Source organism: Ornithodoros turicata, chromosome 1 (genome assembly GCF_037126465.1).
Source record: "Ornithodoros turicata isolate Travis chromosome 1, ASM3712646v1, whole genome shotgun sequence".
Lineage (NCBI taxonomy): Eukaryota > Metazoa > Arthropoda > Arachnida > Ixodida > Argasidae > Ornithodoros > Ornithodoros turicata.
Window position 1 is genome coordinate 26,987,502 of NC_088201.1, and position 14,279 is coordinate 27,001,780.

A 14,279-nucleotide genomic window follows, 5' to 3' on the forward strand; every position below is an offset into this window, starting at 1 on the left:
TCGCAAGATTGTATATCACTCGATATATCACGGTTGATGGTGTGATTCAAAGTATTTTCATGCATGCACACGAATTATGCACCTGGGACTCTTAGAACAGAGCGCGAAATTAAGTTCCACACTCTGTGACATTGATTTACTCCCGAAAGGGAGTATTTGTTTGTGGCAATGCATTTAGTCCCCAAAAGGAGTAAAATTACTCCTTTTTCTTAGAGTGTACAGTTAGGAATTTCAATTGAAGTTTCAATGTTATTTCTAGGGCCACCCTCGGATGTGACGAAAATAAGAGTAAAACCAAAAATAGCTCTTTGATTTTGACTTTATTTTCCTACAGGAAAAAGCAGGCTGCAGTGTGTAACGGTGCCATTCACTGTTGTAGAACTGTCTAAAGAACGAAAGAGGAGCTCGGCCTAACAGCGACATTACATCACCGAAGCTATCGACGTCGGACGTAATGACCTCAACCATCAGAAATAACATTTCCGCAATTCTACGTCATGCTCCAACGGCTGTAACCCCGAGCACAGCCACCGCCAACAGCTTTTCTTACGAATGCAATTATCGCGGATGTACTCCATACCACGCGGAGGTGCGGATATACCTATTTCAGGTAGCACGGATGCGGGTACGGTCAATATTGTCCGCGCTCCAACGAACCTGAAACAGAAGGGACGCAGCCGGTGGAAAAGAAACAGATTTACCGCATATTTATTGCGTGAATACACAATGAATGCACATGAATAATAAAACTGAAAAACCATTTCGTTTTCGAAGTAGTAGTAGTATTGTGCACATGTTTGTTGAGGAAGAATAATATCTGCGGCATTACACAGCGTCAGCGAACCCGACACGGTCGTTTCCACGGTCGAAGATGGTGTAGTAGCGGCCAATGAAAACATCACCCAGAATCCAGAGTGGGCCTAATGGCGGAGGCACGTCCAGGCCGATGAAGCCACTCAGACACAATGGGAAACCTGAAGCACTGACCTGCGAATTTACGCGATATATATATATATATATATATGTCAGCTCATGCGAATTCTCAGAAAGTGCGTAGCTGCAGCGCCGCACACATGTTCACATCGCATGTATGGTGGTGCCACAGAAAGTACCTGTAAAACGTAGTCTTTTCCTTCCAGTGAGAATTTCTTCCCACCCAAAGTGAATGTGATGACAGGAAGGTTGGGAATCTCCTTGCAACTTACGATGTACTGCACAGAAAATGCATTTGAAATCGTGTACAACATATTGGAGATCAGCTGCGCAACCAGGAGCGTCGGAAGTGCATCATCAGAGAAGGGAGGGAGCTCGTTTACTCATTTAGAAGACGTTACCTACAGGAAGCAAAGTTGCCTCTAAAAGTACCAGACGCCCTTCCTGATCTTTGTGCATGAAAAGTGGGGGCGGGGCCCTGAGATCGGAGGCTGCAACTGCCCCCCCCCCCTTTTCCGACGCCCGTGTGCGTTAAGCGACATGCTAGTTCAATGTGACTATCTACCATGACTTCTTAGAATAACCAGACTGACCTCTCCTCCTGTGAAGGGTGCAGCTCCAATGAGCTCGTTCAGTTTTGTCACTTCGGCTGAAGGCCCGGCAATCAAGGAAGTGCCTGTATCGGCAATGGCCTGGCAACCGCCTCGGCAGAAGCTGCCATTGTTGCTTAACTCGACTCTGCAACGACACGATTTGACAGCCATGAGGTACCGCCGGTACCGCACAGCGAGCCATATGCAGATCACACCGCTTGTGTTAGAGCACCTTTGTAACCACTTGCTGTGCTCGTGCTGTTTATTATAGTGGGGTGCCGTCCATGCACTGATGGCCGATGAAGGTGAAAGAGGAATGACGAGGTCATGCCCACGGAGTCCATTTTATGAATGCACGCTATATTAGTAATAGTAGCATTAATAATAGTGTTAAAATATCCGAATTCAGTTCTAAAATTGCTAAAATATTAGAAACACTGCAGTTTTTTTGCGACAAAAATTACACATAATACTGATCCCAGACAGACACTACAGTCACGCCCTGTCGCAACTCTCCACGCGAACGGTAACATCGAAACGTTACATACAGACGTCGGTCCACGTCGATGACGACAATCTAATTATGTCTACCGACGACATCTTGAGATTATATACGGTATTTCTATTGTACGGTATTAAGCCGAAAAATGTTGCTCTCTCCGGTTCTCACAGCTTGCACCGAAACGCGAAACGCATTTTCCTTCTTGAAGCGCTGGTGCTGGGAGCAAAACAAAATTCGTAATTTGCCAAGTCACCGCTCTTCTCACCCGACTCGGAAACTGGGGGAGGGGGTAATATATTATAAAAGAAAACGAAAGATAGAGAGAGAGGGGGGGGGGAAGGTGAGCCAAACGGGGTGTCGCTTTGCTCGAAAACTGGGACTTGAAGCCTGGGTATCCCGATGAAGGAGCGCGCGAGTTTCTTGGATGTAAACTTCCCGAAGAGGTACGGGTTGTTAAAATATGTTGTTATCGTTTGAGATTACGATTGACTGCTACGATCAGACAGAAACTGCTGTGAAACAATGGTCTAAGATCTGTGGCGAAGTATGTACCACTATTTTCCTCGGCAAGGAGAAATGAAATTCGTGTCTTTCAGCACTCAAAACAATGAAGTTCACGAATTCCCATTTCGGAAGGCTAAATCCGTGTCTTTCCGTGACCAAACTCAAAATCCGCATTTTTTGCTTTTTCCGGCGACAAACCAAATCCTCCCTGGTAATAATGAATTCGCGGGCACACCTCTTCTGCCAGAACCAAAGCCGAGCGATAGCTTTCCCGCGCTCAATATCAGGCACAAGCAAGCGCAGCAGGACTTTTGCTCCTGAAGCACCTTTCGCAGTAAAGCGTTATTTATTTTTGCTCGACTCCCAAACCGCAAAATCATGGCGCTCTTGCTTTTACCTGCCAACGGGAAGGATGGACTACCAAAAGCAGATACTATCGGCAGCTCCAGAAGAAGGAAATAAAAAAATATTGCTGCCAATCACCAGCTTTTACTGTCGTGCTTCTACTAAGTACCGAGTACCAGCTCAAACATTAGCATGATGAAAAATACTAAATAACGCTTCCCCGCTGTCCCTGTCATAGCGTCCTTTTGTGAAATTGCCAAGTGCGCAAAACAAAGGCGCTCGGAGGAGTCCGCATGTGATTAATCACGTGACCGAGCAGCGGACGTTTCAACGAAGTTTCCGGTTGTATGATCAGTCTACGAGGCAATTCGCTGCTTCACTTCTACAGGGCCGTTCTTGTCGGCTTGCACCGCAGTGTGTACTTGTGTCACTGTGAATCAACGGATCTCTGTGCAACAGTCGACATATGATCAACATATAGCATACAAAACATTTTGTTGCTCGGCAGCCTTCATTGTCCCCGCGTGCGAAGGCCTGCTTATGAAAGAAAGCTATTACCCATCCATGTTGAATTGCCAGTAGCCCTTCTTGGAGACCGGGATATAGGCGACGTCACCCTTGTAGTGCGAATGGTCGATGCCTCCGAAGATCACCTCGCCGCCAGTAGAGTCATTCGTATTCCTGTAGGAAACGACGCGTTAAGCTTACTTAGGGCTTACGTAGGTAAGTCTTACAAGGGGGTAACGTACTCTGGGGCATTTCATTACAATAGCAACAGGTAAATGTCGCGAAAATTTCCTACATTATGGGAGTGGAGGCACAGTGCTGGACAAGAGTTCCCCAACGTCTGTGGGTTCGACTGCGCGTGGTTTCGTCGTGTAGCTCTACTGGGGCAGCAACTTAAGGCGTTGCAGAATCTTTTTGCATGAATTGCCGCAACTTGGCATCGCCGCGTGACAAGCATGTTACGCCTCAGTGCAAAACAGCAAACTCAATACTCAATCGGATACAAACATGTGCGTACCCCCCCCCCCCCCCGAGCTGCAGGGCCACTTATGAAAATTGTGCACTCTTATTCATAGATATGTCATATGTCATCATATTATGATCTTCTGAAAACCCGCACAGTTCGCAGCGTCCGTCTCCAGGAAAGGAGGACGTTGCACGTCCCCCACCCCCGTCCCACTTGAAAAGAATCCTGGGAACGCCCAGGAAGACAACATATTGGAATCGAGAAGGTCGACAAGAGTATTTCACGAACTAGATGACTGATTACCTACAATTTCTTAAGTTTTCGACTGAATTTTCGAGGAAATGCGAGATAGCAGAATTCGAGCGAGCCGTTATTTAAAGCCACCCTATTTTTTTAAGAATCCCCAAACGTGCACCTACTCTAATGTATCCGTCGCCAAATTTTGCTATGCAGATGAGTCAAAACCAGGATGAAGTTCATCGGGAGCACAGAAAGGCCACTACCTTCGCCTTCAGCGTGTTATCTGAGCCGCAGAGCGGTAAATCTGGCCAGCAAATCAGGGCCTATCCCAGACTTGTACAAAATACTGCGCAAAAGTATTTAAAATAAGATACTAAATACTCTACGGAAAAAGTATTTAAAATAGAGTACAAAATACTCAAAACTGAAAGTAATTTGAGTAGAGTACTAAATACTCTAAGAGGTATTTAAGATACTATTTAAAGTACCTTAGTATTAGCAGTTAATGAAACGCGTATTCTGAACGTGGCCTTACAAATGAAAGGAATAAACTTCATCAGCCATGCATATCTTTCATTTGCAACGTCTTGGTGTCAAGTAATGTTTGGTGAACTTTGGTGAACCCAAGTAAACTTTGTTGATATGTTCTGACCCAAAACTTCGTAATCCCTCCTGTATGTCGGTTCAGGTCTTTCAACTTCTGGCACGTGTTTATTGCTTTGATGACCAAGGAAATAAATGCCGGGATTATCTTGTACCTAATCCCCTGACGGTTTTCTGACTCAGTTGGCTATTGAGAAGCAAGGCCAGGCTTGGGACCAGCCTATTGTACAAGAGGATAAATTACAGATTCGCGAATTCCCGAAAAAAAGAAAACGAAGAAAAAGGGGGTTAAATTCCAGTGAGCTGAAAATCTCGGCACGGCGGGAAGCGTGCTGGATATGGCTTGACGAGGAAGGAAAGTATTTTGAGTATTGAGTAGCAAATACCGAAAAAAGTATTTTAAATACATTAAAAATACTTGTCGCAAAAAGTATTGAGTAGAGTACCAAAATACCGGAAAAAGTATTTAAAATACTGTATTTTGAGTACGTACTCAAGATACGTACAAGTCTGGCCTATCCCAATCAGATCCATAGATAACTCCAAAGCATGTGGCCGTCCGAAGCGCGCGTTGTACTGCCAGCGCCTGATATGCGTTTGTCTGAGGATTATTAAAAATAGAGCGACCTTGAATAATGTCTGTCTCCAATTCCCCCCCCCCACCCATTCCGCATTCCCCCGAAAACCTCTAATTAAAAAAGTAAGTAAATAATTTTAGGTAATTAGTCATATCAAAGAGTGATATTAAACGGTAGGAGCTTGCTCCTACCGTTTAATATCACTCTGATTTACTCACCACCGGCAACTTGACATCGCCTATTTTTTTGCCTTCGTATCTAATTAGTCATATAGTAGATACATATCCTCGTCGACAGAGCGCATGCCTCGCCGGCCACCCTGGTCGGCAAATCCGGCGTATTCAATGCTCCCGCATTTGGAGTTTGAAGTTTCCTGGCGCAAGGATATCTCCCGCTTTTGTATTAGAAATCTGTATGTGTGCGTGACAGTGGAACTATACCTCATAACGACAAGCCGAATGAAGATAAGGGCCCCACAAAAGGAAATTAGAATTGTGTGTGGTCGGATATCTTACCTATCGAGATAGACTGAGAACACTGGGTCTTTTACCACACCCTGAGCAATCATGTTGTCAAACACTGGAGGGACACCAAGGACAGAGATCTGTGGGTAGCCCAAACCCAAAATACCATCAAATTTGGCAGCAATGAAGGCCAGACCAGACTCCCGAAGAATTTCGGCGAACGTCTGGTCTTTGACAAGCACGTCTTCCAGCGAGAAGACGTCGGTGCTCAGTTCTCCTTTGACGCTGCCACTGCCATAGCGAATTACGAAGCTTGTACCGTTCTTCTTGTAGGTGCTGGATTGTTCACTGTGGTACTTGCGGTGAAGCACTGCGGATAAGCGAAACTATCTATAGATTTTCAGATCGACAATACACTCTTGCGCCCATGTTGAAGAGACCCATTATTTTATTCCCAACTTCCCCACCAGCAATGGGGTAGAGTATCGCCTCTGGCGATGAACCTCCCCACTCTCCATCTCAAAATAAAGTTGTTGTTTGCGCCCATGTGGCGGGTGCCGTGTCATGATAATGATAATTCGTGGCTGTACGTGGCTGGTTTGCGAGAGAACTCATGATATCTGAAACTTATACTGAATCTGGGGGGAGAATATGCGGAGCTATGAGGACCTGCTGCTGCACTTTCGTGTGTGCCATAGAAACACTCCACAGATGTGCACCTCAGTCATGACATCATCTCTTAGAGCCCATCCCACACCAGTGCTTCGTTGGCCATGCGTTAGTATATGATGTATTAGCCCAGAAGATTTTTCAGAGTTGTCCGTTTTGCCTTTTCACTCTGTTTTTAACGATAGACACGTGATAAAATGCCGAAAAAGGTATCTGGTGTGAGGTATCTAAAAAGGTATCTGGTGTGAGGTATCTAAAAAGGTATCTGGCGCACCGGGGGCGCAGAAATTTCATCCTCATGTGCAAACTGTTTTTTTTTTCTCTCGTTTGTGTGTGCGTATGTATGGTTGTGATAATACTGGCTGAACGTTTACGATGTACCTACAGCAAGCAATGTTGGTGAAAGGACATTTGGCCGATGGCACCCAGAGGTTGGAAGAGCCCGTGTCGAAGACAACGCGGAACTTCTGCGGAGGTGTTCCTAATGACACGACACCGTAGTACTGAGCCTGTAAATTGAGAGAATACTCAAGCTCAGGAACACGTCAGCTCGGGAGAGTTCTGCATAATCTAAACTACTATTCAAAGGATTAAGGCGTTCACTTACGTCCAGATAGTTGGATAGCGGTTCTGGGACTGGTCCAACCAGCCTGTGCTTCACGTAAGTAGTTATGATTTCAGGCGCACCCGCATCCAGCAGATGATGCCGTATAGTCTGCATTCGGTGGAGACGAATCCTGTCACGAGGAGATAAGGCATGCCAAGACAAAACGTTTAGTCATATATCATACAATTTTCAGGCAAGCAAGACGGGATGCAACTCGAAGGCTTCAAAGCTTGAGTACCCCTCTCTCCTCAGTACAACGCGCAGTTGCCACCAGAGTAAAAAAAAAAAAGAGTAAAAAAAGAAAGTTGTGCTATGCTCCGTGGTCCTCATCTCAATCCCCGAATTTTGCACGTCAGTAGTAAACTGCTATATAGTGCTACTATCAGGGTTGAAAGAAAAAGAAAGATGAAATGTATGAAAGGAAAACCCAATTTATTTAATCTAAATCTGTTTTTTGATCGAGCTTTGTCTTTGTTTCGGACCACAAGCACCAAGTTCGTGAAAATTTGCAAAATGAACAATGAAAGATAGATGGAACAGAGGCCACAAATCTAGTTGTCATAAACTGAAAAGACGCGTAAAATACGCTGCTGGCATGACAAAGCAAATATCAATTGCCCTTGGTAAACCGGAACAAATGGCTAATACTACATTGAACCAGGAACAATATAAAGTCTGTTGTAACACAAGGAGCTCCACAATGTCAGAATTGCTCCAATGTCAGAGCTCTAGGCGGTACATCGAAGGCTCGGCCCTGCATTTGGCAAATGACAGCTCCAGAAAAAGAATAAGAAAAAATATAGAAGAACAAGCAATTTTGTTTTAATCATGATTGGGATTACAAACATATTCGGACAAAAAATACGATGCAGCGCGCAATTCCGGTGCGCAAGGTCTCACGGGTCAGAAAAGCCATTTTGGCTACCTTTCTGCCAGGTCATTTTTGTCCGCCCAATAGTGAGGCGTGTGCCTCCTTCATTCTTTCTTTGTGGTATTTGGCTACAGAGCAGTCGACCAGTCGCCTTGCGAGTGCGCTGTAGCAGACGATTCTCGGAATCCAATAAAAATACTCAGATGCGCTGACGTCACAACACGCCGCCGGGAGAGCTCGTGCCGCTGCGCGCATTCTTCTACAGTAAATGCTCAGGAACTGAGCGCTTCCGAAAGGAAATATATTAGTTGTCAGCAGAGGTGGGCACCCTCACGAGGGCGTGCGAGGGTGAGGGTTTCCTCACCCTCACCTCACGATATTTGAGGTGAGGTGAGGGCCAATTTTTCTGGTGATGTTTGAGGTGGGGTGAGGAAAATCTAAAAAAAAATTTGAGGTGTGGTGAGGTGAGGAAAATTTTCAAAAAGTTTGAGGTGAGGTGAGAAACATTTTAAAAAAATTTGAGGTGAGGTGAGGAAAACTATGGGAAAATTTTTTTGAGGTGAGGCGAGAAAAAATTTATGAACGCGCACTTTATGGAAACGTTTCCCGCACGTACACAGGATATCTTTCCTTTTTTCCGCAGCTTCTGTCTCTCATCTGGGCGGGGACTGCCCTCCTCTCTCGCCGCTGATCTGACGCCCGACTTTGCGCGTCATTCGCATACCCGCAACTGAACTTCAATTTCAGCGCAACTTTTACGGGTCTAACAATCGTTCCACGAAGCATTTTCTGTGATGGAGTAGGCCAAATCCTCCAGCAAGAAGAAAAAGCAAAAAAGAACGTTACATTGACTAAGCAATTTCATGAGTTCAATTTCGAAAATGTATTTCAATGGCAAATTGATGAAACTATTTGTATTTGGTGACAAACTAAATGTCCAGAAGAAAGTTGTTTACCCCACATTTTTCCGTTAAGCCGTTTTCTTATAATGGTCAAATGACACGTTTCGTGCCGCACCCTGTATGCACTCACGCTTGAGGTATATGCATTTACATTGGCAGTCACTCAAAGCCAACGCGCATCGAATACACAATCTTCACATCGAATACACAAATAGCTTTAAAAAAATTGAGGTGAGGAAAAATTTTCAAAATTTTAGACAGGGAACACACAGCGCGAAAACAACAACCCCCAACCAACTAGCCCAACAAAGCATTTTGTTGGATTTTCAAAATTTGTTTGAGGTGAGGTGAGGAAAATTTTTCTCCCAGAAAACTGAGGTGAGGGTGAGGCTAGTGAGGACAAACGCCCACCTCTGGTGGTCAGTACCTTAAGGTATCGCCCAGAAGAACAGTCTATGTTCGAAATATCGGCTGGGGTTCTCCTCACCTGTTCGTTGCATTTTCTACCTTTCTAAGTTCCAGAAGGTAGTATGTTCATATCACGCGATAAAAAATGTGCTGTGAGGACATCTCCCGAGCTGTTATTTGATAATTCCTGGCTTTACATCGCGAGACAAGTATGAGCGACGCCACAATGGTCGGTCTGTGGATTAATTTAGCAACTTGTACCCTGCCACAAATTACAGGCGTCCTCGGGTTGAGATCAGTAGGCGGACACGCCACAAACTGACCCACCGAAGCCGGTCCAAGCTGTTAGTGCACTGAACTAGTAGATTCACGTAGTTGACATTGTACCCTCTGATCGTAGGTAAATAATAAAGTTGTTGTTGTTACGTACCTATACACTTGGTTTTTGTAACATTCATTTATCTCAGCGTTGTCGAAAATCGAAATGATATCCAACTTCTTTCCGAATTTCATCGTTCTTTTTTTTATTATTATTATTATTATTATTATTAAAACAACTACTATTTGGGTGCTGATTTAAATCGTCAGGTTCAAACCGTTATGAAAAACAGTACCAAAAAAAGTTGAAAGAGAGAAAGAAGGACTGTGCTATGTGGGTGTAACACAGACTGTGTTTTGTGCATATCGTTTTTTTTTTCTCTTTTTTTTGCACGTCCTGAAGGAAATATATGGTAAATCCTTACCGGTTACTCTAAATAGGCGGTATATGCCCCGATATAACCGTAGACAATTACCTCCTCCGTAAAACCGGAATGGACCTTCGCAATGTATAAAGTGTGCCGAACAAATGAAGCAGAAAGAGACGAGGAACGGATGTTAGCATTCGTGCTGGGCGATCACATTTCGTCTGCACCAGAGTTGCCAAGGCAACATTTTTCAGGAAGTACACAGGGGAGAGGACTTCAGGGAAAGGTTTCGAGTCGTCAAACAGCTGCTGCAACCATGGCTGTAACCGGCACTATGGTCGATCCGGTTCAGAGCTAAAACTCTGAAGGGTTATGGCACTGGTTATGGTTAGAGTCTAGTTATGGTAAACGCTTTAGAACACTGATTTAGAATACTGAAGAAATTTTATCAGTATAGACTCATCCAAAGCCGTGGGGCGTCACGCACGCAGCTAGCTGGCACACTAGCTTTTCTCCTTACACTATACTTTTCAAAAATCCATCTAGTCTGTGCGCCTATACGTGGTGTTGTTGTACAAAGTAACCATCCATGCCAATTCTTTGGTCTCAGAGCCACGACCTAGTGAAGTCGCTAGTCTCTCCTGTCCTAACTTGAGGAAATAAATTCATTCACTCTACATTTCAGTGGCGTAGCCAGAAAAAAAAAAAAAGGGAGGGGGGTCCCGAAACCTTACCTTTGGTAGTGGAATCGTTTCCCCAATGTAAAGTTCCCGTAGCACCCTTCCAGTGTTTTCTGGCTACGCTAATACTACATTTGGTTGCGCGTATCTTGGGGCTAATTTTATTTGGAAATCCGCAATGCCCTTTCGGTGCTTATTATATACTTTCTAAAAATCCGGTTTTCGGTGCTCGAACTTTACATTGAAACTGCATCTGGTTATCCCAGTGAGGATTTACACATGATGCGTGAGCCAGAGCAACGAAAGTACAGACGCAACGGATGTTTCGTTGTATCGATGTATTAGAGAGTTTTAGCAGACCGTTGTTAACGTGGCTTGCGTCGAACCGTATCAACCGGATCCAATCAGTGGATAAGATTCTGAGTCACGCGCGACTACGATTGGTTCCGATAGACACGATAACCTTATCAACGGTATCTAAAACTCGCTATTTCCGTTGCCCAAACTCAGGCTTATCTCATCATGGCGTTTACCTACGAATACATATGTAGCATTTACATACGGAGACAACATTCATACACACATACAAGCTTAGATCTCAAACGTCAACCGTGCAGATGTTCCGACTTTGCTGGGACCTCATGAGCAATGCGTCAGCAGGACCAGTTTGAGTGAGCTACACACATATCAAGCATGCTAATGTGCCACACGGCCGGCCGTTTCACGTGTTAATCAGCTAAATGGTCGTTTCACCGTATAGCGATCACATGATGCCCATTGGTTAGCTGTCAACAGGATATTTCACTAAAAACTATAGTTTCCGCGTAAGTACATTTAATCACACAGATATCGCCCGTACCATAGACTTGCGTGATTTACGATGCCGTCGGGAGAAGCTTATGAAGCATGAATCTTCCTATTAAATAAGCATGCATGAAAGCGCACAGACACAGAAATCAGTTGCGCACTAAACAAATATACTGCTCACTAACCTGAGCAACCCATCAGTTCCCTGCAGGAACAAAAGAGCTGCAAAGAGCAGCAGCAGCAGTTTCGCTTCCATCGCGTGTCCCTTGAAACTAGACGCCTTGGCGGATGTCGACAAATGAGGAGTCTTTTCTCCGGCTATCTGCACTATCCTTTTATCGGGGGAGCTTCCCTTCACACGATGTTTGCTTCACATGCCAGACCGAGTCATCCACGCTTTATCTGACAGCGTTCCTGGTATTGTGAACAGCCTGCACCAGAGAACGAAACGCAACCTGAGAAGCATATCGCCTGGGAAGCAGCGATAACACGTGTGGCGTGACAGAATTCTTTTCAATGTTCAAAAGAGTACAGGCTATCGGGAGGAGACCTCACAGACAACGCCAAAGGTTCACGACAATGCTATATTTTAACAGAGACGAGTGTTAGATAAAGTGACCATTTTCCTATCCAAGCCGGGACGTCCGGGTTCAAGCCGAGGGGAGGGGGTACTGCCTGTCAACATACAAAAATAAATTTAATCTACCCTGCACTCTGTGCCGTTATTTTCTCGTTCGGTTTATTTCTTTGCACACTACGTATTAGATAGCGCGCACATCAAATATGTTGGCTAGAATACGTATTCCCTTCAGGGTGTATTCATACTTGCAGGTGTGATGTGACTCTCACAGCCTGGAATCTCCAGAAGTTGCAACTTGCAAGATTGTTTCTTCCGACTAATAGACTCGTACTACATACTGCCCAGCCTCAAACCCAATAATGGTATACAAGCTCGTTCAGGGTCGGCCAAGTCAATACGGGCTGCTGTACCTTCGAATGTTGCAAGCAGTAGTACGTAACTATTAACTAATTCTCTTCTTTATAGGGTGAGAGCACCTTTGTTAACGCGGTCTGCCTTGGACTGTGTCTTGGTAATACGGCCTAACGGTCGCGAAGCAGTACTACTAGCTGTATTGTTCCTGGAAAGATTTTTCTTAAATCGCTTCTCGCGACGCACGGCTGCCTTTGAAAGTATAGTTACGTAAACATGTAACGTGTAAACACTGATTAAATCACGGAAAAGAGAGAAAAGCGTGGCATCACCAAAGCAGAAACTCGATGCTTGACTCACTATCGCGGACGATCTCTCTCCGGTGCGTCAACGTCGTTCTGTGCTTGCTTGTGGGACCCCTCTGTGCGTTCACCACTCTTTTATCGCGAAGCATATTCTTTTCATAAGCTTCAAGTCCAAAAGGCGAAGGCTTCTGCATGCGTTATGGATTTCGTTTAACTGTGCAATGAACAAGATATAGAGTTTATAAAAAGGGTTCTCACTTTCTCTCTAATATTAGTCTACTCCCATATCAAATACCCAGTACTGTGGACCTTGACGATGCGAACTGAATCATTTATTTCTCTACGCCTACTTTAGCTAGAGGTTGCACGCGTTTGCACAAAGGTAATCTCTTCATCATAACTGTGCAAGTAGCGGGTACAAATTGCAGTGTCTAACATTCCCTACACGAAACCACTTTTACCATAAAGTTTGTCCTTTCAGGACAACTTCACTGCGTATAAATTTGATGAAAAGTTTAATTTTCAAGTGACAAATACTTGCAAGCAACGAGGGAACTGGCAGGCCAAAATATCATAAGTAAGTAGACCCTCGTTATAACGAAACGGGACCGAGGAATGAATTCGATATAAGCGGAAGTGCCACGAAAACAGCGAGTGTAGCTACGAAAGTGCATGGAAAGTAAGCAAATAAAGCTTAGATTAGTACCTGGCAACCCTTTTATTGGGTGCAAATACATAAGCTGAGTTCGCCGAGGGGATTTGTTGGGCGCCACACGCCTTGGGTGGAGCCATCCGTTGTTGCGCTTTTGCAGTCAGTGCGGGTGCATGGACTGGCAGGTTGGCGGCTCTGGCATTTTTGACCACTCGAGAAGTGTGGTTTCGACTTCGTGATTCTAGGTCGCTGTCCGTACGGGCGTCCGCCGGCTCACCCTTGGTTCTGAGCGGAGTCGGGTGGCAGTACACGTGTAATAAATAATAATAATAATAGAAATATAATAAATAAATAAATAACCCGGTTCGAGACGCATGTATTTCGGCCGGGATAGTATAAAGATCAAATAAAACGATAATTCGAAACACCACAGTGCTACCCTTGGGGACTTCGTTGTGCTACTCAACTTTTGCCATGATGTAATTTTCTGCTGTGATTTCCTTTCTGACCACGATGCCCCACAAGATAAGATATAATTTTGTTAAGTTTTCTACTCTTCCACAATAACCACTCCCCGCCTGGCCTTCCTGCCAAAATAAATAAATCCCCATTCTCGTTTTGTTCCAACATAGGATAGGGTAGCGCACCTTCAGCACCCGATGTCATTATCATCATCATGTACTTATTGTTGTTGTTAGAGTAAGTAATCATTTACTTTGTAAAATAACGTTATTGAGAGGCGCTAATAATGTACTTACACCCCAGTTGCGGTAGTCGTAGTCGTAGTAGTTTTTTTTATTATAATTCAATGACACGTTTTCTGGGACACCCTGTATACCGCGGTACACACGGTAATGTCCCACAGGGATGGAGTAGCGTCTGGAGTCACTTGGGGTCAACTAGAGCTAGCGGCTACTAAACTGTGTCCGACTGTCATCCAGTCTCATGTTGTCGTACACAACTGCTGTCATGAGGTTTGGATCATCTCGGCTATGCCTTTCTAACACCTCACCAGTATGGCCTTGC

The 14,279-nt window shown here is 44.7% G+C and overlaps 1 protein-coding gene across 1 annotated transcript; it reads right to left on the bottom strand.

The window, feature by feature from the left end:
- Positions 1-692: 692 nt before the first annotated feature.
- Positions 693-12,760, bottom strand: LOC135377741 (lysosomal aspartic protease-like). Its single transcript, XM_064610384.1, has 9 exons — positions 12,657-12,760; positions 11,551-11,796; positions 7,012-7,141; positions 6,790-6,913; positions 5,787-6,105; positions 3,436-3,558; positions 1,527-1,671; positions 1,113-1,211; positions 693-987 (listed from the first exon to the last, which is right to left on the bottom strand). The coding sequence occupies exons 2-9, from the start codon at positions 11,619-11,621 to the stop codon at positions 826-828; spliced, it is 1,173 nt and encodes a 390-aa protein (XP_064466454.1). The 5' UTR covers positions 11,622-11,796; positions 12,657-12,760; the 3' UTR covers positions 693-825.
- Between the last annotated feature and the right edge of the window lie 1,519 nt (positions 12,761-14,279).

Excerpts from the sequence above, each read along its gene's own strand:
- LOC135377741 (XM_064610384.1), bottom strand. The coding sequence starts at position 11,621 with ATGGAAGCGAAACTGCTGCTGCTGCTCTTTGCAGCTCTTTTGTTCCTG. Across the intron at positions 6,106-6,789 it reads TTTCACCAACATTGCTTGCT|TGCTTCACCGCAAGTACCAC; the intron begins GTAGGTACATCG and ends GCTTATCCGCAG. Across the intron at positions 1,212-1,526 it reads CACCCTTCACAGGAGGAGAG|TACATCGTAAGTTGCAAGGA; the intron begins GTCAGTCTGGTT and ends TTTTCTGTGCAG.